This window comes from Oncorhynchus keta, chromosome 3, assembly GCF_023373465.1.
Source record: "Oncorhynchus keta strain PuntledgeMale-10-30-2019 chromosome 3, Oket_V2, whole genome shotgun sequence".
In the NCBI taxonomy this organism is placed as follows: domain Eukaryota; kingdom Metazoa; phylum Chordata; class Actinopteri; order Salmoniformes; family Salmonidae; genus Oncorhynchus; species Oncorhynchus keta.
This window is the reverse complement of record NC_068423.1, coordinates 16682370-16708366: the sequence shown is the minus strand read 5'-3', so window position 1 is coordinate 16708366 and position 25997 is coordinate 16682370. Positions and strand designations below refer to the sequence as shown.

At 45.7% G+C, this 25997-nt stretch overlaps 1 protein-coding gene across 3 annotated transcripts in view; it reads left to right on the top strand.

Moving 5' to 3' along the window:
* Positions 1-25673, top strand: part of LOC118367947 (pleckstrin homology domain-containing family A member 1-like) — a 44623-nt gene extending 18950 nt beyond the window's left edge. Inside the window, exons 2-13 of one of the 3 annotated variants that reach the window (XM_052491309.1) lie at positions 4047-4220; positions 6556-6612; positions 6908-6953; positions 11671-11768; positions 13332-13454; positions 14461-14601; positions 15103-15171; positions 19814-19878; positions 20199-20262; positions 20432-20521; positions 21270-21340; positions 23334-25673. In XM_052491309.1, the coding sequence (XP_052347269.1) occupies positions 4080-4220; positions 6556-6612; positions 6908-6953; positions 11671-11768; positions 13332-13454; positions 14461-14601; positions 15103-15171; positions 19814-19878; positions 20199-20262; positions 20432-20521; positions 21270-21340; positions 23334-23577 (1209 nt within the window). In that variant the 5' untranslated portion in view covers positions 4047-4079 and the 3' untranslated portion in view covers positions 23578-25673. The remainder of the gene's footprint in view (positions 1-4046; positions 4221-6555; positions 6613-6907; positions 6954-11670; positions 11769-13331; positions 13455-14460; positions 14602-15102; positions 15172-19813; positions 19879-20198; positions 20263-20431; positions 20522-21269; positions 21341-23333) is intronic. The other 2 variants (XM_052491311.1, XM_052491308.1) reach the window with 2 other exon arrangements.
* The last annotated feature ends 324 nt before the right edge of the window (positions 25674-25997 follow it).

Genomic DNA, 25997 nt, shown 5'->3' with positions numbered 1-25997 from the left:
GGGGAGTGTAGCTGCACCTCTATTTATAGGTCTCTCCAGAGATGTTCGATTGGGTTCAAGTCCTGGCTCTGGCTGGGCCACTCAAGGACATTTAGATAGGCCACTCCTGCGTTTTCTTGGCTGTGTGCTTAGGGTCGTTTCTCCTGTTGGAAGGTGAACTTTCACCTCAGTCGGCGGTCCTGAGCGCTCTGGAGCAGGACCTTTGCTATGTACTTTGCTCCGTTCATCTTTCCCTCGATCCTGACTAGTCTCCCAGTCTCTGCCTCTGAAAAACATCCCCACAGCATGATGCTGCCACCACCATGCTTCACTGTAGTGATGGTGCCAGGTTTCCTCCAGGCATGACACTTGGCATTCAAGCCAATGAGTTCAATCTTGGTTTCATCAGACCAGAGAATCTTGTTTCTCATGGTCTGAGAGACTGAGGAGTGGCTTCTGTCAGGCCACTCTACCATAAAGGTCTGATTGGTGGAGTGCTGCGGAGATGGTTGTCCTGGAAGTTTCTCCCATCTCCACAGAGGAACTCTGGAGCTCTGTCAGAGTTACCATCTGGTTCTTGGTCACCTCCCTGACCAAGGCCCTTCTCCCCCGATTGCTCAGTTTGGCCGTGTGGCCAGCTCTAGGTAGGGTCTTGGTGTTTCCAAAATTCTTCCATTGAAGAATGATGGAGGCCACTGTTCTTGGGAACCTTCAATGCTGAAGAAATGATTTGTGAATGGTGTTGTAGAATAATGTAATAAGATACTGTAGTATGATGCTGTAGTAGGATGGTGGTGTGTGTGTGTGTGTGTGTGTGTGTGTGTGTGTGTGTGTGTGTGTGTGTGTGTGTGTGTGTGTGTGTGTGTGTGTGTGTGTGTGTGTGTGTGTGTGTGTGTGTGTGTGTGTGTGTGTGTGTGTGTGTGTGTGCGTGTGTGTGTGGCATCTCCAGAGTGCCTGACCAGGATTAATTTGTTAATCCCAGTGTGTTAACTTACCAGCACTATACTGTTCCTGTCCATCAGCCTGAAACCTCAACCTTAACGCTGCATGTTAGTTATTCCCCCTGGACCAGAGGTCACGTCATTACCTAGCAGAACCTCTGAACACCAAACTCTCCTCCAATGTGGGGGGGCGACATGGGAAACTGGCCTTGGAGTGATCCCATGGAGTGGCTTGTTTGTATATAGGCCCAGGCCTTAGCCATGCTCACACTTCCTCCCCCTGGACGGACCAAGGCGGCAGGAAATGTGGACCGGTGGTCTGTGTGCCAACGTTGTGTGTGTGTGAGTGGGTGGCTGGGTGGCTGGGACTAGCTTTGAGTACCATTAACCTCTCAACACCACAAACAGGAGCTGGGGACTCAGGGGCCTGGGCCCTTTGATGTCTAAAGGCTTTGGATGGTTTGGCTATACAGGGCCACATTGGTACACAACACCACAGGGACACCATATAGGATTTTTTAAATAGTTTTAATCATTTTCGTTGTTGTACATACAACACTGTAAAATCACCAGGAAATTAGCTGTGAAAGGAGATCTGAAGTGAAAGGAATTCTGTTCCCAAGTATTCCCACGCATAAATAGAGAGGCATTCTGTTTTTGTTTCCGTTGTAATTGGGATTCTTGCAGTCAATTTTCAGTGTACCCTGCCAGTGTACCCTTTATCCCTGCCATAAAGGCTACCCCACCTGAATGGCCTCACTACAGCACCATGGTCATGTTCTTGGCCACATAAAATGTTAAAACGTTTTGCAACTAAAATGAGCATGTCTTATTGGACAGTTCCAGGTAGTCCCTCCCAGTTTGGTCTGTTTTCTTCCATTTGGTACCTAATGAACACGACCCTGGTTTGGACAGCCTCTGGTATTCACAGTGTCATTTTAAAACCAATGCATTTTTGAGGAATCTAATCGCCAACATATCATCAAGATCATCAGCAGATGCATTTCTTAAATCTTTACACAGTGAGACAAGTACAAGGACTGTGCCGGGAGAAGTTGGGCCGTAGTTCGTTCGACTAACCTAAGGGGGAAAGTGGAGAAGGTCACTGAATGTTACCACATTAACATTTAGATGACCTGTTTTTCCTGCACTTCCTCTATACTTTATGGACAGAAGCAACTTTTTCCAGAGAGGAAATTATGAAGATAGTTGGGCTTAGCCTTTGTTGAACTCATCAGTGGGGTGGAGTGATGGAGGGAGGTAGAGTCTGATGGAAGTGAAGGAGGGAGGGAATGTTGACTGTGCATGTCCCATAAAGAGTAGGAATGATGTAGTAGAAGGCGGTTGTAGAATGATGTAGTAGGATGGTGTTGTAGAAGGCGGTTGTAGAATGATGTAGTAGGATGGTGTTGTAGAAGGCGGTTGTAGAATGATGTAGTAGGATGGTGTTGTAGAAGGCGGTTGTAGAATGATGTAGTAGGATGATGTAGTAGAATGATGTAGTAGGATGGTGTTGTAGAAGGCGGTTGTAGAATGATGTAGTAGGATGGTGTTGTAGAAGGCGGTTGTAGAATGATGTAGTAGAATGATGTAGTAGGATGATGTAGTAGAAGGCGGTTGTAGAATGATGTAGTAGGATGGTGTTGTAGAAGGCGGTTGTAGAATGATGTAGTAGGATGATGTAGTAGAATGATGTAGTAGGATGGTGTTGTAGAAGGCGGTTGTAGAATGATGTAGTAGGATGGTGTTGTAGAATGATGTAGTAGAATGATGTAGTAGGATGGTGTTGTAGAAGGCGGTTGTAGAATGATGTAGTAGGATGGTGTTGTAGAAGGCGGTTGTAGAATGATGTAGTAGGATGGTCTTGTAGGATGATGTAGTAGAATGATGTAGTAGGATGATGTAGTAGAATGATGTAGTAGGATGGTGTTGTAGAAGGCGGTTGTAGAATGATGTAGTAGAATGATGTAGTAGGATGGAGTTGTAGAAGGCGGTTGTAGAATGATGAGGATGGTGTTGTAGAAGGCGGTAGAATGATGTAGTAGGATGGTGTTGTAGAAGGCGGTTGTAGAATGATGTAGTAGGATGATGTAGTAGAAGGCGGTGAATGATGTAGTAGGATGGTGTTGTAGAAGGCGGTTGTAGAATGATGTAGTAGGATGATGTAGTAGTAGAAGGCGGTTGTAGTAGATGATGTAGTAGGATGATGTTGTAGAATGATGTAGTAGGATGGTGTTGTAGAAGGCGGTTGTAGAATGATGTAGTAGGATGGTCTTGTAGGAGGATGTAGTAGGATGATGTAGTAGAATGATGTAGTAGGATGATGTAGTAGAATGATGTAGTAGGATGGTGTTGTAGAAGGCGGTTGTAGAATGATGTAGTAGAATGATGTCGTAGGATGGTGTTGTAGAAGGCGGTTGTAGAATGATGTAGTAGAATGATGTAGTAGAATGATGTAGTAGGATGGTGTTGTAGAAGGCGGTTGTAGAATGATGTAGTAGGATGGTGTTGTAGAAGGCGGTTGTAGAATGATTTAGTAGGATGGTCTTGTAGAAGGCGGTTGTAGAATGATGTAGTAGAATGATGTAGTAGAATGATGTAGTAGGATGATGTAGTAGAATGATGTAGTAGGATGATGTAGTAGAATGATGTAGTAGAATGATGTAGTAGGATGATGTAGTAGAATGATGTAGTAGGGTGGTGTTGTAGAAATGATGTAGTAGGATGGTGTTGTAGAAGGCGGTTGTATAATGATGTAGTAGGATGGTGTTGTAGAAGGCGGTTGTAGAATGATGTAGTAGGATGATGTAGTAGAATGATGTTGTAGGATGGTGTAGTAGAATGGCGTTGTAGGACGGCGTAGTAATCGTGTACCCCTGACAAAAACTGTAGACGACTCACTCATCTCTTCTTTGGCTGCTTAGCTGAGAGACAGACTCTCACTCCTGCTCGCTCTCTTGTCTCTCTTTGGCTCTTGTCTATCTTTCTTCCACCCCCCACCCCCTCTCTCTCTATCACCCCCACTCCTCTTACACTTATCGTCTCATCTCTCTCTCTTTCTCCACGTCCACTTCTCTTTCTCTCATCTATTTATCTCTCTCTCTCCTCCTCTCCTTATCTCCTCAGTATACAGTGGAATGAGCAGGCTGAGGTGGGGAGATGCCTTACGTGGATCGGCAGAACCGGATCTGTGGCTTCCTGGACATTGAGGAGAATGAGAACAGTGGCAAGTTCCTCAGACGCTACTTTATCCTGGACACCAAGGAGGGTAGCCTGGTGTGGTACATGGACAACCCACAGGTAGGACAGCAGGGTGGTAAACACACACACACACACACACGCACACACACACACAGAAGCTGACAGAAGCACACGCACAAATATGCAGAACATACATAGTGTAGTTATTGACTACATACAGTACCAGTCAAAAGTTTGGGCACACCTTTATTTTGACTACTTTCTACATTGTAGAATAATAGTGAAGACATCAAAACTATTAAATAACACATGGAATCATGTAGTAACTAAAAATGTGCTAAACAAATAAAAAAATATGTTATATTTGAGATTCTTCAAAGTAGCCACCCATTGCCTTGATGACAGCTTTGTACACTCTTGGCAGTCTCTCATCCAGCTTTATGAGGTAGTCACCTGGAATCCATTTCAATTAACAGTTGTGCCTTGTTAAAAGTTAATTTGAGGAATTTATTTCCTTCTTATTGCATTTAAGCCAATGAGTTGTGTTGTGACAAGGTAGGGGTGGTATGTAGAAGATAGCACTATTTGGTAGAAGACCAAGTCTATATTGTGGCAAGAACAACTCAAATAAGCAATTACTTTAAGACATCAATACTTTAAGACATAAAGGTCAGTCAATCCGGAAAATTTCAAAAACGTTGAAAGTTTCTTCAAGTGCAGTCACAAAAACCATCAAGTACTATGATGAAACTGGCTCTCATGAAGACCACCACAGGAAAGGAAGACCCAGAGTTACCTCTGCTGCAAAGGATAAGTTCATCAGAGTTACTGGCCTCTGAAATTGCAGCCCAAATAAATGCTTCTCAGAGTTCAAGTAACAGACACATCTCAACAATCAACTGTTCAGAGGAGACAGCGTGAATTAGACCTTCATGGTTGATTTGCTGCAAAGAAACCACTACTAAAGGACACCAATAAGAAGAAGATACTTGCTTGGGCCAAGAAACACGAGCAATGGACATTAGACTGGTGGTAATCTGTCCTTTGGTCTGATGAGTCCAAATTTGAGATTTTTGGTTCCAACCACTGCGTCTTTGTGAGACGCATAGTAGGTCAACGGATGATCTCAGCATGTGTGGTTCCCATCGTGAAGCATGGCAGAGGAGGTGTGATGGTGTGGGGGTCCTTTGCTAGTGACACTGTCTGTGATTTATTTAGAATTCAAGGCACATTTAACCAGCATGGCGACCACAGCATTCTGCAGCGAAACGCCATCCCATCTGGTTTGCATTTAGTGGGACTACCAGTTGTTTTTCATCAGGACAATGACCCAACACACCTCCAGGCTGTGTAAGGGCTATTTGACCAAGACGGAGCATGATGGAGTGCTGCATCAGATGACCTGGCCTCCACAATCACCCGGCCTCAACCTATTTGCGATGGTTTGGGATGAGTTGAACCTCAGTGTGAAGGAAAAGCAGCCAACAAGTGCTCAGCACATGTGGAACTCCTTCAAGACTGTTGGAAAAGCATTCCAGGTGAAGCTGGTTGAGAGAATGCCAAGAGTGTGCAAAGCTGTCATCAAGGCAAAAGGTGGCTACTTTCAAGAATCTAAAATATTAAATATATTTTGATTTGTTTAACACTTTTGGGGGGGTTACTACATGATTGCAAATGTGTTATTTCATAGTTTTGATGTCTTCGCTATAATTCTACAATGTAGAAAATAAAGAAAAAACATTGAATGAGTGGGTGTGTCCAAACTTTTGACTGGTACTGTACATTTCACAGAGGAGATCATGAGTTAGGCTATGATGCTCTCACCTCCCTCAAGTCATCAGTCTCTCATGTCTGTGTGTTTAATCAACGCATGCATTTAGGCTGATGTCATTTCTTGAGTGGGCAGCAGCTGACACGGCCCTATGTACTTACAGTATGCACTGGAGAAGAACATTAGCGGTAGGATGAATTTAATAGTTGCTTCTGTTTGGACTGACCTAATCTCATAAAGTATTGCACTGGATTGATCCGTCTGGTCTGGCCAGACCACTCTGGGCCATCAAGAGGAAATGTGTGTGTCGTCGGCTGGGGAGATGATGCTACGTCTGGGGAAACCGAGTCGAGTTACACGTCTGCCCAGACGTCCGTCCGTCCGTCTGTCTGTCTTTCCTTCCCCCAGATATTGGTGTGAACAGAAACAATCAGACTTAATGTTTTACAGGTCTATTAAATGCATGTAATCTGTTTGGTGGGGAGTGGGAGCTCAGTGAGGAATACCTGTACAAAGACAGACTTGGTTATGCCCTCAAAAAATGATATCATTTATTGATGCTGCCCTGGGCTCTGAATTAATCATTTCAGTTTAGTTTCCATCTCCTTCTCCAAGACTTGAAAATCATTTAATGTCTTTATCACTGTTGAATCCTCTGTTTAGAACCTGCCCAAAGGAGCTGAAAATGTTGGCTCCCTCAAACTCACCTACATCTCCAAGGTCAGTCAAGTTGTCCAATAATGTTATTGAATTAAATCCTGTCTGACAGACACAGACATGGCCAACCACAGTCTTAGGTGTGAACATCTGTCTCATTCTCTCTCTCTCTCTCTCTCTCTCTCTCTCTCTCTCTCTCTCTCTCTCTCTCTCTCTCTCTCTCTCTCTCTCTCTCTCTCTCTCTCTCTCTCTCTCTCTCTCTCTCTCTCTCTCTCTCTCTCTCTCTCTCTCTCTCTCTCTCTCTCTCTCTCTCTCTCTTGCTCTCTCTCCCTCTCGCTCTCTCTCTTCCCCCCTCTAGGTGAGTGATGCCACAAAGCTGCGACCAAAGGCGGAGTTCTGCTTCGGTAAGTCCTAAAACCTTTGGACTTGATTCAGTGTTTGTAAAACTAGTTCTGCTAGTTGTGTATATGAGTATGTTTATGTATTGTCCCTCTTGGAGTGTGCTGTCTGCTGGGTTCTGTGAAGGAGGAAGCATTGGGAGGAAAGTGGGGGGGCACTGGGGGGGGGGGGAGTAGGGGGCAGCTTGTAGCAAAGACACCGTTGACCTTTAGCTATTGAACTAGAATGATTTTATTTAGTTCACTAAGGTCGATGATGTGAGCCCCCCGTCAGTAATTGTTTCACTGTTCACCTGTCCCCTTTTTCCATAGATTCCCTCCCCCCTCCCTCCCTCGCGTGGGTTTGAAAGGGACCATTTTCTGTATGACGTGCTGTTGTTCAACAGGCCCTTTGTCCCTCAGCGGCCCCAGTCAGGAGTATACAGTAGCTCCCCCACTCAATAGAAGGAAGCAGTAGGATGACCCACCGGTGACCGCTAAGAGCTGGCTCGACCCAACCATGTTGTTCGATGAGCGGGGGTGTCGAGTTTGGGGCATGGGTGGGGGTCTTTCCTGCATGACAGGATGCTGGAGTCCAAATCGGAACCCCCCTCTCTAAAACTCTGGGATATTTTTAACCTAGGTATTTGCATGATCCAGGTCCACTTTTGGATAGTCTCATCAATCTATTCCAGTACTGTAGTTTTAGGATTACCTGACTGTCCAAGTATGAGGAAAACCTACCTCAGCCCTGACTGAGTCTAGTGTGTGTATACATGTGCATTTGCATTTGAGTGTGTGGGTTGGTGCACTTTGGTGAATCATTGTGAGGATCACAAAACTGAGACTTTGAATAGGACGGTGGAAGATGGTCCACTGGTATTATGTCTCCTTGAATAGGACGGTAGAAGACGGTCCACTGGTATTATGTCTCCTTGAATAGGACGGTGGAAGATGGTCCACTGGTATTATGTCTCCTTGAATAGGACGGTAGAAGACGGTCCACTGGTATTATGTCTCCTTGAATAGGACGGTGGAAGACAGTCCACTGGTATTATGTCTCCTTGAATAGGACGGTGGAAGACAGTCCACTGGTATTATGTTTCCTTGAATAGGACGGTGGAAGACAGTCCACTGGTATTATGTCTCCTTGAATAGGACGGTGGAAGACGGTCCACTGGTATTATGTCTCCTTGAATAGGACGGTAGAAGACAGTCCACTGGTATTATGTTTCCTTGAATAGGACGGTGGAAGACAGTCCACTGGTATTATGTTTCCTTGAATAGGACGGTAGAAGACAGTCCACTGGTATTATGTCTCCTTGAATAGGACGGTGGAAGACAGTCCACTGGTATTATGTTTCCTTGAATAGGACGGTAGAAGACAGTCCACTGGTATTATGTCTCCTTGAATAGGACGGTGGAAGACAGTCCACTGGTATTATGTTTCCTTGAATAGGACGGTGGAAGACAGTCCACTGGTATTATGTCTCCTTGAATAGGACGGTGGAAGACAGTCCACTGGTATTATGTCTCCTTGAATAGGACGGTGGAAGACAGTCCACTGGTATTATGTTTCCTTGAATAGGACGGTGGAAGACAGTCCACTGGTATTATGTCTCCTTGAATAGGACGGTGGAAGACAGTCCACTGGTATTATGTCTCCTTGAATAGGACGGTGGAAGACGGTCCACTGGTATTATGTCTCCTTGAATAGGACGGTGGAAGACAGTCCACTGGTATTATGTCTCCTTGAATAGGACGGTGGAAGACAGTCCACTGGTATTATGTCTCCTTGAATAGGACGGTGGAAGACAGTCCACTGGTATTATGTTTCCTTGAATAGGACGGTGGAAGACAGTCCACTGGTATTATGTCTCCTTGAATAGGACGGTGGAAGACGGTCCACTGGTATTATGTCTCCTTGAATAGGACGGTGGAAGACAGTCCACTGGTATTATGTCTCCTTGAATAGAATAGAAGACAGTCCACTGGTATTATGTCTCCTTGAATAGGAAAGACAGTCCACTGGTATTATGTCTCCTTGAATAGGACGGTGGAAGACAGTCCACTGGTATTATGTCTCCTTGAATAGGACGGTGGAAGACAGTCCACTGGTATTATGTTTCCTTGAATAGGACGGTGGAAGACAGTCCACTGGTATTATGTTTCCTTGAATAGGACGGTGGAAGACAGTCCACTGGTATTATGTCTCCTTGAATAGGACGGTGGAAGACAGTCCACTGGTATTATGTCTCCTTGAATAGGACGGTGGAAGACAGTCCACTGGTATTATGTCTCCTTGAATAGGACGGTAGAAGACAGTCCACTGGTATTATGTCTCCTTGAATAGGACGGTGGAAGACAGTCCACTGGTATTATGTCTCCTTGAATAGGACGGTGGAAGACAGTCCACTGGTATTATGTCTCCTTGAATAGGACGGTAGAAGACAGTCCACTGGTATTATGTTTCCTTGAATAGGACGGTGGAAGACAGTCCACTGGTATTATGTCTCCTTGAATAGGACGGTGGAAGACAGTCCACTGGTATTATGTTTCCTTGAATAGGACGGTGGAAGACAGTCCACTTATGTCTCCTTGAATCTCCTTGAATAGGACGGTGGAAGACAGTCCACTGGTATTATGTCTCCTTGAATAGGACGGTGGAAGACAGTCCACTGGTATTATGTCTCCTTGAATAGGACGGTGGAAGACAGTCCACTGGTATTATGTCTCCACTGGTATTATGTCTCCTTGAATAGGACGGTGGAAGACAGTCCACTGGTATTATGTCTCCTTGAATAGGACGGTAGAAGACAGTCCACTGGTATTATGTCTCCTTGAATAGGACGGTGGAAGACGGTCCACTGGTATTATGTCTCCTTGAATAGGACGGTGGAAGACAGTCCACTGGTATTATGTCTCCTTGAATAGGACGGTGGAAGACAGTCCACTGGTATTATGTCTCCTTGAATAGGACGGTGGAAGACAGTCCACTGGTATTATGTCTCCTTGAATAGGACGGTGGAAGACAGTCCACTGGTATTATGTCTCCTTGAATAGGACGGTGGAAGACAGTCCACTGGTATTATGTCTCCTTGATGTCAGTCCACTGGTATTATGTCTCCTTGAATAGGACGGTGGAAGACAGTCCACTGGTATTATGTCTCCTTGAATAGGACGGTGGAAGACAGTCCACTGGTATTATGTCTCCTTGAATAGGACGGTATTATGTTTCCTTGAAGACAGTCCACTGGTATTATGTTTCCTTGAATAGGACGGTGGAAGACAGTCCACTGGTATTATGTCTCCTTGAATAGGACGGTGGAAGACAGTCCACTGGTATTATGTCTCCTTGAATAGGACGGTGGAAGACGGTCCACTGGTATTATGTCTCCTTGAATAGGACGGTGGAAGACGGTCCACTGGTATTATGTCTCCTTGAATAGGACGGTGGAAGACGGTCCACTGGTATTATGTCTCCTTGAATAGGACGGTAGAAGACGGTCCACTGGTATTATGTCTCCTTGAATAGGACGGTGGAAGACAGTCCACTGGTATTATGTCTCCTTGAATAGGACGGTGGAAGACAGTCCACTGGTATTATGTCTCCTTGAATAGGACGGTGGAAGACAGTCCACTGGTATTATGTCTCCTTGAATAGGACGGTGGAAGACAGTCCACTGGTATTATGTCTCCTTGAATAGGAAAGACAGTCCACTGGTATTATGTCTCCTTGAATAGGACGGTGGAAGACAGTCCACTGGTATTATGTCTCCTTGAATAGGACGGTGGAAGACAGTCCACTGGTATTATGTCTCCTTGAATAGGACGGTGGAAGACAGTCCACTGGTATTATGTCTCCTTGAATAGGACGGTGGAAGACAGTCCACTGGTATTATGTCTCCTTGAATAGGACGGTGGAAGACGGTCCACTGGTATTATGTTTCCTTGAATAGGACGGTGGAAGACAGTCCACTGGTATTATGTCTCCTTGAATAGGACGGTGGAAGACAGTCCACTGGTATTATGTCTCCTTGAATAGGACGGTGGAAGACGGTCCACTGGTATTATGTCTCTGTTAGGGAGGGGAAACATAATACTGCCGGACAAAGGTTGTGTTCCAAATGCCACCCTATTCCTGATAGGGAAAATGGAAATGTCTCTCTCTGGATTCTGAACATGGGACTCAGCCGAGCACTCTAAACAGCATGTGTCAGACTACTTAGCAGAAATATGTTACTGAAATACAGAGGTGCATAATTAAACTCTGCTAATGGGCCTAACTGACAAAACTGCTGCTGTGGCGCTTAAAGGCGCTGCATGATCAATCCGACATCTGCATTGGCCATGCAGCGTTTACAGTGATAGTGCATCTGCAGAAGGCAGGGCAGACGTGTTGTGAAGGAAGTTGTCAGGGAAGTGAAGCTGTGTTTATACAGGACCTCCCGCCCCACCTTCCGTCAACCAGTCATGTCAATGCGGAGCTATTGATTTGGGAGGCGCACGGCAATGCAGTACGGAGCACAATTTGGCCATCCATATGGCGGCCCGAACACATTTTGGGACACACACCTTGACTTTTCTCACATTTAGTTACATCTCTGCCCCTCATCTCTGCCCCTCTCTCCCCCTCCCTCTCTCTGCCCCTCCCCTCTCTCTCTCTCTCTCTCTCTCTCTCTCTCCCCCTCTCTCTCTCTCTCTCTCTCTCTCTCTCTCCCCCTCTCTCTCTCTCTCTCCCCAGTCATCAATGCTGGTATGAGGAAGTTCTACCTCCAGGCCAATGATCAGCAGGATCTGGTAGAGTGGGTCAACGTGCTCAACAACGCCACCAAGATCACAGTGAGTCCCCTGCCCTGTCTCTTGTCATAAGTCTCCCGTAGTACAAGACCGTTTCCATCTCAACGCCGGCTAGGAAAGGACCTGTGATTCAGAATTAGGATGTGTTATCCCAGTTCAGCAGGCGTGAGTGAGTGGGATGGAGGAGGATGACAAGGCCGACATACCTCACGTGTGTCTACTGTCAAGTCAACAGTGGAGAGAAAGACATTATGAAGCACTCATCTGTTGGGCCCAGGAACCCCTATTTGTTTCCTACAGGGCATCCAAACCCCTCTGGGTGGGGGATCTTTTCTCTTACTGTGTCACTGAGGGCCCATCTGACTGGCCCTCACAGATACAGACACACACACACAGACACACACACAGGCAGGCACGTACATACACACACACTCGCCTTGCACGAATGTAAACGCAAACACACACACAGGCACGCAAGCACACAGGCACGCACACACACACACACACACACACACACACCAGAGCACACAGGACAAAGGGGAAGGCGAGTGCTCTGAGTCACAGACTGTTGCTACAGAAAAGGAAGTAATGGGACAGAACAGAACAGGGCAGAACAGAACAGGGCAGAACAGGGCAGAACAGAACAGAACAGGGCAGAACAGGGCAGAACAGGGCAGAACAGAACGGGGGAGAACAGGACAGAACAAGACAGGACAGGGCTTTCACTGGGATTCACTGGAGAGGATGCTCCTCTCTAATTCCTCTTATAAACTGGGTGGTTTGAGGCCTGAATGCTGATTGGCTGACAGCCAAGGTTTATCAGACCGTATACCACGGGTATGACAAAACATTTTTTTTATTGCTCTAATTATTTTGGTAACCAGTTTATAATAGCAATAAGGTACCTTGGGAGTTGCGTCGTGCCTAAGAACAGCCCTTAGCCTTGGTATATTGGCCATATACCACACCCCCCGTGCCTTATTGGTTAATTAAACCACATCCATGTATGGAACACGGACTGGGCGTTAAGTATAAAGTAACATAATAATAAGTAATGTAATAACCTCACAATATACACACTGTATTGAAGTTTCATCAAACTCTGTTGACTCATGTTCTCTTTACTGAGTTTAGTCCTGCCGCTGACACTGCAACACAGTCTCACAGTCCACTCAACAAGGTCACGCACACAGACGCACACACACTCACACATATTGTACCACACACTTCTACAGACGGCTGTCAATGTTTGACTGTGTGTGTGTGTGCACTGGAGTGTGATACCTGGCCTGAGAGCACACACACACACACACACACACACACACACACACACACACACACACACACACACACACACACACACACACACACACACACACACACACACACACACACACACACCAATCGATTACCCCAGTCACCACTCAGTGTAGCAGTTTCTCTCTTGAGCCCCCAGGCTAGAGTTGATGGAAAATAGACTAACGAGCAGGCAGGGAGTGCATCATCATGTCACGACAGAGACCGCTGAGGGACACATCTAACAAGGTTTTGGGGCATGTTGGCCCGATGCACTCTGGGAGTTGATGTTTATTTGACATGTTCCAGGTGCCAAAGTCGGGGGATGGCCAGCCCAGTGCAGAGATGACCCAGGAGGGGCTGGGTGCCACAAAGCAGATCTCCTATAAGACAGAGATCATAGGTGGAGTACCCATCATCACTGCCACACAGGTAAGGAAGATGCACCAGTCTGGCCCAGCACTAACCAGGCCCTAACCAAACATCAGTAAGGTTGCAAACATTCAGGAAACTTTACCAACATTCTCAGATTTTCCAGATGTCCCGGATGGGATATTCCTGGAATCAAGAAGGAATAAGCAGGATATCCTGGATTCCCTCACCTGGGATTTCTGGAAAACCTGGGGGAGTTTCTGAAAATCTGCAACCCTTAACACGAGTAAATAGACATATCTGACATATGTTTGAAGGCCATTTGCTCAGCTGTGGCTTGGAACAGTTCAGTCAAATCTGTCAAATTGGGACAGTAACAAGCAACATTCCATAACTCAGTTTTTGTTCCCTTAGTAACTTGGGTTCAACCATGTTAATCAGCTATATCAATAGATGGTCTGACTGAATAGAAATGTCCATGGATCAGGTGATCTTTTAGATAGTGACAGATATTGAACTGAATGTTTCTCTGAGTAGGAGCTCACTGTGTGGTGTGTTTTCTGGTACATATGAGCGGTACCAGTCATATCCTGTCTTGTGCTGGTATATGGTATGTAGCAAGGCCTCTTAAAAAACACGAGCTGAAAGTGAAAAGTTACATCCAGATGCACAAGCTATGATGTCACTTCCTGTGTGGGCAGTGGCGGTGCAGTGGTCTGGCCTCAACTTCAGATTATGGAACAGCCATTGAATTCGCTATTGTTATTGTTTACTGTAAACACACATTTATAGTCACTGGAGATGAAGATATGGTGGGGGGCTTGCCACACACACGTATGGGATTGTGTGTGTGTGTATTTGTGTTTGTCTGTCGTGTGTGTGTGTGTGTGTGTGTGTGTGTGTGTGTGTGTGTGTGTGTGTGTGTGTGTGTGTGTGTGTGTGTGTGTGTGTGTGTGTGTGTGTGTGTGTGTGTGTGTGTGTGTGTGTGTGTGTGTGTCCGATATACTCCCATGCGTGTGTGTGTGTGTGTTTGTACACTTACCTGTGTGTGTGTCCTGCGGTGCAGGAGCAGGGCGACGGGGGGCAGAACGGAGCAGAGCGGGGGGGCCAGCGGAAGGCCCACAGCCAGCTGCCCTACTTCCTGGGGCGAGGGGCGCAGGACCAGGCGCTCATCAAGGCTGGATACTGTGTGAAGCAGGGAGCCGTGGTGAGTAGAGACGGTACAGACAGTGGGAGAACTCTTCCCGGTGCTGTAGCACTAGAAGCCCGCACTAGGACCATGGTCGCGTTCGTAACGGAACGCAATGGAAAACGTTTCTGCCGTGTGGTTCCTAATGAGTACACCACAAGCTCAGAGGGATTCTCCCTCAGCTCCAAGCTTTTTATACTAGCGGCATTCCTGGCTGTGTGTGTTTGTCGACCTATAGGATTATGATGTGTTGGAGTTGGATAGCAGCAGGCATCTGACCAGCTGTTTCATAGGGTGAATTATATCCCTCATCGTTGTCCTGCCTTTGACCTAACTTCTCTTAGCTAATCTATTAATGGAACATATTAACCACAGTAATCCAGACATTCTAAAGCAACCAGTGGCCCTATACAATGTCGGGATAGCTATCAATTAGCAGAATTCTTAGCAAGTCAAAAGGATTTGGAGGAGCTGGAAATGTTGCCAGCCATCTGTAATGTTTTACTTTCTCTTCCGCAGATGAAGAACTGGAAGAGGAGATACTTCTTACTGGAGGAGAACGCAGTCAGCTACTTTAAGTCAGACCTGGTTAGTGGGAATGTGTCTCTGTCCTCTCCTCCTTCTGTGGGCGGCTGTGAGCAAGGTGACACACACTCCACACAAAATTACCTTGAGCCACCCACGCCAACACACAATTCAAAGGAGCTGCCTGACCCCGTTGGCTAGCAGTTCGTCTTTGTTTTGCACCTGTGTTTCACAGACCCCTAGAGCTCCGGACAGACACACACAGATTAGATAAGAGCCGACTCCAGGTCTGTGCATTGTTTCAGGCTCCCAAAGCTCTTGGCACAGCTACTAATAAATAGGACTTCCAAATGGACAAGCTGGGTTTTGATTCATCATCCATGCTGGCCCAGATTCTCAGCATTTCTATTCTGTACTGTAGCTAGATGAATGCAAGATTGTTGATAAATGTGTTTGTCCCACTCACATTCTGCACCTCCTCTCTCATAGTCTGAGAGGTAGAGAACGAGTTCAGACAAGAGGGACAAGTTTTCTCCCTCCTTTACTCCCTACGTTTTTAGGATAAGGAGTGGCTTGTGTAGTGAATGAGCTTGTCTCCCATTGGCCCTAACAGATTTTTGGACAATTTAGAATGTTACACACCACGTATAGCCATGGGTATGCAGCATTTTAAATGTATAAGGGCATAAGGTGAGAGACCCAGATGCAGACATGGGAGGCAAATGGTTTGAGTCTTTGATATTTATTATAATCCAAACGAGTAGGCAAGAGAATGGTCATGGACAGGCAAAAGGTCAAAACCAGTTCAGAGTCCAGGAGGTACAGAGTTGCAGACAGGCTCGACATCAAGGCAGGCAGGTACAGAGTCCAGAAACAGGCAAGGGTCAAAACCGGCAGGACTAGCAAAAAGAGAATAGAAAAAGTAGGAACACGGGATAAACACACTGGTTGACTTGAACATACAAGACGAACTGGCACAGAGAGACAGGAAACACAGGGATAAATACACCGGGGAAAATAAGCGACACCTGGAGGAGGTGGAGACAATCACAAGAACAGGTGAAACAGATCAGGACGTGACAAAATTGTCAGAAAATCTGAAAATGGTGGTGGAAAATGGTGTTTTATTAAGACATAGTGGTGGGAAAGTATCCAATTGTCATACTTGAGTAAAAGTAAAGATACTTGAGTAAAAGTCTAAAAGTATTTGGTTTTAATATACTTAAATATCAAAAGTAAATGTAATTGCTAAAATATACTTAAGTGTTCAAAGTAAAAGTATTAATAATTAATTAAATAATTCATAATTAAGTAAACCAGATGGCACCATTTTAAAAAATACATTTTTATGGATAGCCAGGGCACACTCTAACACTCGGGCATCATTTATAAATGAAGCATTTTTTTTAGTGAGTCCCCCAGATCAGAGCCAATAGGGATGACCAGGGATGTTCTCTTGATAAGTGCATGAATTGGACCATTTTCCTGTTGTGCCAAGCATTAGAAAGGTAACAAGTAATTTTGGGTGTCAGGAAAAGGCCAAAACGGCATCCCCAGCCGCGTCCTCAGAGAATGCGCAGAATGCGCCGTAAACACACCAGCTGGCTGGTGTGTTTACGGACATATTCAATCAATGCTTATCACGGTCTGCTGTTCCCACATGCTTCAAGAGGGCCACCATTGTTCCTGTTCCCAAGAAATCTAAGGTAACTGAGCTAAACGACTACCGCCCCGTAGCACTCACTTCCGTCATCATGAAGTGCTTTGAGAGACTAGTCAAGGACCATTTAACCATTTAACACCATAGTACCCTCCAAACTCGTGATCAAGCTCGAGACCCTGGGTCTCGACCCCACTCTGTGCAACTGGGTACTGGACTTCCTGATGGGCCGCCCCCAGGTGGTGAGGGTAGGTAACAACATCTCCACCCCGCTGATCCTCAACACTGGGGCCCCACAAGGGTGAGTTCTGAACCCTTTCTTGTTTCCCTGTTCACCCACGACTGCGTGGCCATGCACGCATCCAACTCAATCATCAAGTTTGCGGATGATTCTACAGTGGTAGGCTTGATTACCAACAACGACGAGACGGCCTACAGGGAGGAGGTAAGGGCCCTTGGAGTGTGGTGCCAGGAAAATAGCCTCACACTCAACGTCAACAAAACAAAGGACATGATTGTGGACTTCAGGAAACAGCAGAGGGAGCACCCCCCTATCCACATCGACAGGACAGTAGTGGAGAGGGTAGTAAGTTTTAAGTTCCTCGGTGTACACATCACGGACAAACTGAATTGGTCCACCCAACAGACAGCGATGTGGAGAAGGCGCAGCAGCGCCTCTTCAACCTCAGGAGGCTGAAGGAATTTGGCTTGTCACCAAAAGCACTCACAAACTTCTACAGATGCACAATCGAGAGCATCCTGTCGGGCTGTATCACCGCCTGGTACAGCAACTGCTCCGCCCACAACCGTAAGGCTCTCCAGAGGGTAGTGAGGTTTGCACAACGCATCACCGGGGGCAAACTACCTGCCCTCCAGGACACCTACACCACCCAATGTCACAGGAAGGCCATAAAGATCATCAAGGACAACAACCACCCGAGCCACTGCCTGTTCACCCCGCTATCATCCAGAAGGCGAGGTCAGTACAGGTGCATCAAAGCAGGGACCGAGAGACAGCTTCTATCTCAAGGCCATCAGACTGTTAAACAGCCACCACTAACATTGAGTGGCTGCTGCCAACATACTGACTCAACTCCAACCACTTTAATAATGAAAATTGATGTAAAAATGTATCACTAGGACTTTAAACAATGCCACTTAATATAATATAATGTTTACATACCCTACATTACTCTTCTCATATGTATATACTGTACTCTATATCATCTACTGCATCTTTATGTAATACATGTATCACTTGCCACTTTAAACTATGCCACTTTGTTTACATACCCTACATTACTCATCTCATATGTTTATACTGTACTCGATACCATCCACTGCATCTTGCCTATGCCGTTCTGTACCATCACTCATTCATGTATCTTTATGTACATATTCTTTATCCCCTTACACTTGTGTGTATAAGGTAGTAGTTGTCGAATTGTTAGGTTAGATTACTCGTTGGTTATTACTGCATTGTCGAAACTAGAAGCACAAGCATTTCGCTACACTCGCATTAATCTGCTAACCATGTATATGTGACAAATAAAATTTTATTTGATTTGATGAAGCATGTTTTATGTGCGAGACGGTCCACGGGGGAAACAAGTGTATTACCGGGAATACACATTAATCCTAGACGATAGTGCAGATCTAGCGAGCACTATTGGATGTCTCGGCTAGGCCTGGGTGTGTTCTCTCTCCAGACCACTTCATCTCTCCATCCTCTCCTACTAAAGTACCATTAGGGCCTCTAACCCAGGGACAAAGACATGCAGAGATATGTCTCTTATAGAGATTATGCTGTAATTGAGCCAGTGTGTGTGTGTGCGTCCGTGCGCGGTGTTATAGGGAGACAGGGGTGTTCCCTTTAGGGATTTTGCGTCCAAACCGTTCAAAAGTTTGGGGTCACTTAGAAATGTCCTTGTTTTTGAAAGAAAAGCAAATGTTTTGTCCATTAAAATAGCATCAAATTGAACAGAAATACAGTGTAGACATTATTAATGTTGTAAATGACTATTGTTGCTGGAAACGGCTGATTTTTTAATGGGATATCTACATAGGCGTACAGAGGCCCATTATCAGCAACCATCACTCCTGTGCTCCAATGACACGTTGTGTTAGCTAATCAAAGTTTATCATTTTAAAAAGGCCAATTGATCATTAGAAAACCCTTCTGCAATTATCTTAGCACAGCTGAAAACTTCTTTAGACTTGTCGAGTATCTGGAGCATCAGCATTTGTGGGTTTGATTACAGGCTCAAAATGGCCAGAAACAAAGACCTTTCTTCGGAAACTCGTCAGTCTATTCTTGTTCTGAGAAATTATGGCTATTCCATGCGAGAAATTGCCAAGAAACTGAAGATCTCGTACAATGCTGTGTACTACTCCCTTCACAGAACAGCACAAACTGGCTCTAACCAGAATAGAAAGAGGATTGGGAGTCCCCGGTGCACAACTGAGCAAGAGGACAAGTACATTAGAGTGTCTAGTTTGAGAAACAGATGCCTCACAAGTCCTCAACTGGCAGCTTCATTAAATAGTCCTCAACTCTTTCTATTCTGGTTAGAGCCAGTTTACAACATTAACAATGTCTACACTGTATTTCTGATCAATTTGATGTTATTATAATGGACAAAACATTTGCTTTTCTTTCAAAAACAAGGACATTTCTAAGTGTGTGTGTGTGTGCGTGTGTGTGTGTGCGTGCTGCCGTTGTGCCAGAGCCCCTGGAGGCTTCCCCTGTGTAACTCTACCCTGCTTTATGGTTTAGCAGGATGAGAGAAAGAATTGCACACAGTTATTAGGCTTCAATCTGGACAGGGATCCTATTAGTATAGCATAATGCCAATCAATGATCATGAATACTCCCCTTCTACCTTCTCTGTGTCCTCTCTATTCAATGAACATCAGGAACTAGCACTTAGGTTGTCATGCTCCATTAGGCTTTACTTTTAGTTGTTGCCATGTTGTCATGTTGTCAGGTGAATTACGTCTTGTATAAATGTTCTGTCTCTCGCTCTCTCTCTCGCTCTCTCTCAGGAGAGGGAGCCTCTGCGTGTGATCCCGCTGAAAGAGGTTCACAAAGTTCAGGAGTGCAAACAGAGGTCAGTGTCGTTTTCACGTTAGTCACTGAGCTGAACAGGTTGGCTATTGACGTTGACAGGCATAGTGCCAAAGTGCACGGACATGGCATATCTCCCAAATGGCACCCTATTCCTTATTTAGAACACTGCTTTTGACCAGGAATAGAGTGCCATTTGGGACGCAGACATGGCTAACAACTGTAGCGTGCTCACCGATAGGAATACATGTTGGACATGGACCAACAGAGTGGGCTTACCGTCGCCCTTTGATGGCAATGCACTCTTGCATTCACTGGGATGTTGGAATATTATTGAAAGTGATGTCATCTCTTTCCATCCAGTGACTTAATGCAGAGGGACAATCTATTTGAAGTCGTCACAAGTTCAAGGACCTTCTACATGCAGGTGGGACATGTTCTTTCTCAGGGTAATAGATGAACATATATATTTCATTCCAGCAAAACTGACGAAGAGATACAGTCAGTGTTCCTTGCCATTGTCACCCAGTTACCTCCTCCTTTTCTCTCTGTTTCCTACGTGTCTCCTCTTCTTCCTCCCCGTCCTCCCTTTCTAGTCGGACAGTCCAGAGGAGATGCACAGCTGGATCAAGGCCATCTCAGGAGCCATTGTGGCCCAGCGGGGGCCTGGACGCTCAGCTGCCTCTGTACGTATTCAGTCTGGGGCTGGGCCTGGGCCTGAGCCACTGGTCCTGCATACTGGTTCTGCATGACCAATGGAGTGTCGACACTTTAGTTGTAGCCAAGGGCTTGATGGTTAGTTGGATCAGGTGTGTTTGTGCTGGGTCAGAATAAAAGCCTGCACCTCCTGTAGACCAGTATTGGAGATCTCTGCTCGGAGGGGAGATACTTTACTGTCTTTGGAGGAAATCCATGTTTGAGTCTACATCCGTGTCTCTAGTTTCCAGATGTTTCTGTCTGTTGAAGAGCAAACATTAAAATCCGGTTTGGATGTAACCCATTCACACACCCACCACCCCAGCTTACAAACTGGACATCACAGTTAGATTTCTGTACCTGTGTGCCGCCTTGATTTTCCTCATTGTTTTGTTGGTTTCCATGTTCTATTTTTGCATTGACATAATTATAGTACACAAGGCAGTATTCGATCTCTACTCACAACCAGGTGATGCAGCTAGATCCACACTTCAAACCCCCAACCAACGGGTACCCTAACTCACACACACACACACACACACACACACACACACACACACACACACACACACACACACACACACACACACACACACACACACACACACACACACACACACACCCCAGCCCCTCTCCTGTTCTCTCTCTAATCCCTTCCTCTCTCAGCCGGAGTGTCCTCCCCCTCCTCCTCCCATTCTTTCTCTTCTAATGAAGATGTGCACTACTGTGTTCTTGCAGATGCGTCAGGCCCGTCGGCTGTCGAACCCTTGTATACAGAGGTATACATTCCGCAATGGTGAATGCAGCACGTATGTGAGCCCCCGTGTCAGTCAAGCAGCTTCTTCTGTTTGTTTTGCAGACGTAGTGCTAGGTTGCATCTGAAATGGCACCCTTTTCCCTATTTAGTGTACTGCTTTTGACCAGGACCCAAAATAAGTGCACTATATACGGAATAGGGTGCCATTTCGGACACAGCCCTAGTCTAATGTAGTGGAATGGAGCTTTGATGATTGCTTAATCCCCTCTGAAACTCTCAAGCAAGCCCATTTAATAGATAACTTCCATATCATGCTTGAGTGCTGATCATTAGCCCCTCCCCCTTCTCCATCCTAACCTGTCTGGACAGGCATAATCTAATCTGCCATTGATTGGTCAGATTAACTCGCCTGGTCCACATGACCTCACTCCTCCTCCTCCTTCCGGAGCTTAGTATGGTCTGGTCCTGACCAGGCTTCTTTGAAAACCCCTCTATGTCATTGTTGGTTTTCAGTACCTTCTGCCTCTTCTTCCTCCATCCTCATCCGGCAGGTAGCCTAGTGGTTAGAGCGTTGGGCCAGTAACCGAAAGGTTGCTACTTTGAATCCCCGAGTTGACAGGGTAAAAATCTGTCCTTCTGCCCCTGAACACGGCAGTTAACACACTGTTCCTAGGCGGTCATTGTAAATAAGAATTTGTTCTTAACTGACTTGCCTAGTTGAATAGAAAAATCCCACTTTAATGCATTTATAACTGATTTTGTGACCTCCAGTTTGCGTGTCTGTTCCTTTATACAGATAATACAGTCATCTGGCCTCCTTGTGCAAGAAATTATTCCATATAGAACCGTCTTGCGTCACTGGGTTCCAATGTAGCTTGGGAAGCTGTAGTGAAGTAGCCTGTAGTACAGTTACCGGTAGCTGCTAGCTTGGTCTGGTAGCTGCTAGCTAGATCTGGTAGCTGCTAGCTAGGTCTAATAGCTGCTAGCTAGGTCTGGTAGCTGCTAGCTCGGTCTGGTGATGCATGTTCCCCCACCTCTCCTAGAAACACACACAACAATCCTCAAGGTTGACCATTATATCTTCATTCATTCATTCATTGGCTTCAACATCTTACACTTGCCAACTTTGAGACTTTTTAACATTGCCACATTGCTTTTAGAGTCTCTTGTTACTAGCACTGGCTGCTAAGGGGAGGACGGCTCATAGTATTGGCTGAAATGAAGTGAATAGAATGGCAACAAACACATGGAAACCACATGGAGTTCGATTCCATTGATTCCGTTCCAGCCATTACTATACCATTCCGTATAGCCCGTGCTCCCCATTTAAGGTGCCACCAGCCTCCTGTGATGTCTAGTAGTTTGAAGCTTCTCATGTTCTCTAATGACCCAGTAATACTGTGATTTCATGTCAACATGTCCTCATGCACCCCACCCCTTCAACACATACTTATGTTCTCTGAGCTCTACCCATCTATTCTAAATGTCATCCCTCTGCCCATTTTTCCTGGATTCTCATGCTGTGTCACTTTTTCCATCTATCACTTCCTCATCATCTACTATTTTCACGCCCTTGCTAAAACTAGATACTCCTAAACAGTTTTTTCGCTCACTGTAACTGGTCATCTTTTCACTAACTTTTGGGCGTCTGTTTTCGTTGTTGTGTCTTTTCTCCCTGTCGTGTTTTTCAGAGATTAAAATGTGACAGTGAGTTACTAACATTCCCCAAGTGAGCTCTACTGTACCATCCCTTCTGCTGCTGCTGCTATTCTGCTCCCTCTTCCTCCAACTACATCTGCTGCCTTTGTTTCACTCCTGCTTCCACTACTGTAACCCTTTGCACCAGCACCACTGTAGATACTACTACTATTACTACTACTACTACTGCTGCTGCTGCCCTGCCCTGCCACCCTGTGCCACTGCCCTCACTAAAGCACTGTGACTGACCTGACTGAGTCCCCTGCGTCCAGTGCTTCTGAATCTGAATGACTTTGTCCCCCTCCTCCGTCCGTTCCCTCAACCCCTCCCTCTCCTACACTATGCAGGAGCACAGCGACCACTCTACCACCAGCATCCCTTCCAGCTTCTACTGCAGCAGCAACCACGGGGGACCACCCGCCCCTCGCTCGCCAGTCCAGGCAGAGCCACCCTACCCCCAGCCCCAGGGGGGCCCGGGCCCTTACCTGGGACAGCCAGGACTTCATGGGCCTGCTGCCCTGGCGAGGCCACCCGGGGGCACCACCCCGCTCCCGCCTCTCCCTCCAGGAGACCCCCCGCCTGTCCAAGTGAGCGCCTCGTCCCTGTACCACACCAACGCCGACCGGGAGGACCTGTCGCCATGGAGACGGCGCAGCGAAGTAGAGGGCGACCAACCGGAAATCTCCACCCTCAGCTTCGAGGACTCAGACCTTCATGTCAGCCAGGTGTGAGCCTCTAGTCTAACTCCTGACCTTTGACCCCTAACCCCTGCCTCATAGGACACCGCAAGCTCTCACCCATAACCCCACTCCCCTATTCCCTCCACCACCTGACCTTCACTCCCCATGCACAGAACCTGCTCATTGGATGTGGATGCAGGTGGATTCACACTGACACAAAGCGGACTGGACAGTTATCACCAACGACAAATGGAAAGCCAATCAGAAGTTACCAAAAAATGGAGCTGAACCAATCAGAGCCGACCTGGCCCTCAGGAAGACCAGGGAAGTGGTCCCTGGTTGTGATTGGTGATCGTCTACTCTACCCCTGTATCGAGAGCTTCTCTTAACACAGCCAATGGCGTGATGTGTCAGGGCAAGGAGAACTCGTCAGGTGTTTGGTTTTAGTTCAGTCTCTTTTGTTGTTGATATTTCTGTTGGGTGTTGCTCTTTCTCTTTCGTTGTTGATATTTCTGTTGGGTGTTGCTCTTTCTCTTTCGTTGTTGATATTTCTGTTGGGTGTTGCTCTTTCTCTTTCGTTGTTGATATTTCTGTTGGGTGTTGCTCTTTCTCTTTCGTTGTTGATATTTCTGTTGGGTGTTGCTCTTTCTCTTTCGTTGTTGATATTTCTGTTGGGTGTTGCTCTTTCTCTTTCGTTGTTGATATTTCTGTTGGGTGTTGCTCTTTCTCTTTCGTTGTTGATATTTCTGTTGGGTGTTGCTCTTTCTCTTTCGTTGTTGATATTTCTGTTGGGTGTTGCTCTTTCTCTTTCGTTGTTGATATTTCTGTTGGGTGTTGCTCTTTCTCTCTTGGTGTTGGCATTGTGTGGTATGATTCAATAACATCATCCCCTGTCCATTGGCTAAAGAGGTTACTGATTTGACTTACTCTGCTGAGAAACTCACTGCTCACGTTTCTCCACCTTCTCCTCCTCCCTGACGTCACGTGATTTACTGTTATCAGGGTTGTTGGGCCTAATTTAAAGAGGCGCTAGATGTTATTTTTATTGACAGTTATGTAAACTAAAAATGTGTAACTGTCGACAATGAGACAACCCCACTCATACACACAATGGTTTAGATTTGTATGTACTTTTAAGATGTTAAATATATTTGATTTTAAGCAGACCATTTAGTTTTTATCCAAAGCATGCCGTTATGGAAGCACCTGATGAAATATGAAACCAGAATCTTAAAAATAACCTGTCGCAATTCCATGCGCCATTCTTGCTTTCAGGTGTTTTTTGGAGTGAGTGGGTCTTGTGTATATTTATGTTTTCAGTAATCCTTTAGAAATGCTCTGAGTCCTTATGTTCTAATGAAAGTTACACCTGTTGTGTTCGTTCAGACTCTCTCTTTCTCTCTCAATCAGTCATATACACACACACACACACACACACACTGTCACACCTATGTGTTTTGCCAAATGTAAGTCCTGAACTGTAATGTTATGTGCCTGTCAACGTGAGCATGCATTTGTATAGTGACTTCTCCCTCAGGAGGACAGATATGCACAGTTACAGTACATCTATAGGCCTGTGGGTAGGGCCTTTTAACTGGCACTTTGTGGATACAATTTGGGCAGATAGTCTGCCCGTTACACTTGATCTGTTTTATGGGTGTTTCTTCAACATCCTCTTCTCTTTTCTACTGTATGAGTACTCTACTACTTTTCTCAATGCTGTGACGGTTTGTTTGTGTGTCTGTGGGGGAGACATAGGGTACCTGCGTTGCCAATATGGTGGAAGACGGGAGGAGGGTTTGACCTTTGGCCTCAGCTGTGTGCTCTTCCTGTTTTTACTGTGTTGCACAACTCTTACTGTAACAGCTGCTAAAGTGCCTGCGTTCTTTCTATAGAGGAAAAAAAACAACAAGAAGCTATTTTGACCCTTTTAATTGTGTACCTGATGTTCTTAAATCGTGTGCATTATTTATTAAGTGGAGTTTGAAAATAAATCAATGGATTCAAGTTGGTGTGACTTTTTGCTTCATGTTTGATTTGACTCAAGTCATGTAAATAGTGTAATTTTTGTGTTGGCTGTAGATTGACACCATGTACTGCTGAAGGAAATAACTGCATGTCCTTATTTGATCAAATATTTTTATTGCATTCAATACAATGTCTGCTATGTTCTTTTGTAACCCCACATTTTCAAGTGTGTAACTAGATTGCATTTAGAGGTGTCACCAATTTACAGCGTCAACAGTTGCCATTTCAAGGCCTGGTAAGACCATAGGAAAGAACCCGGCAAAGCAGGGTTCTAGCGCCATCTATTGGCATTGTTTATAGGCA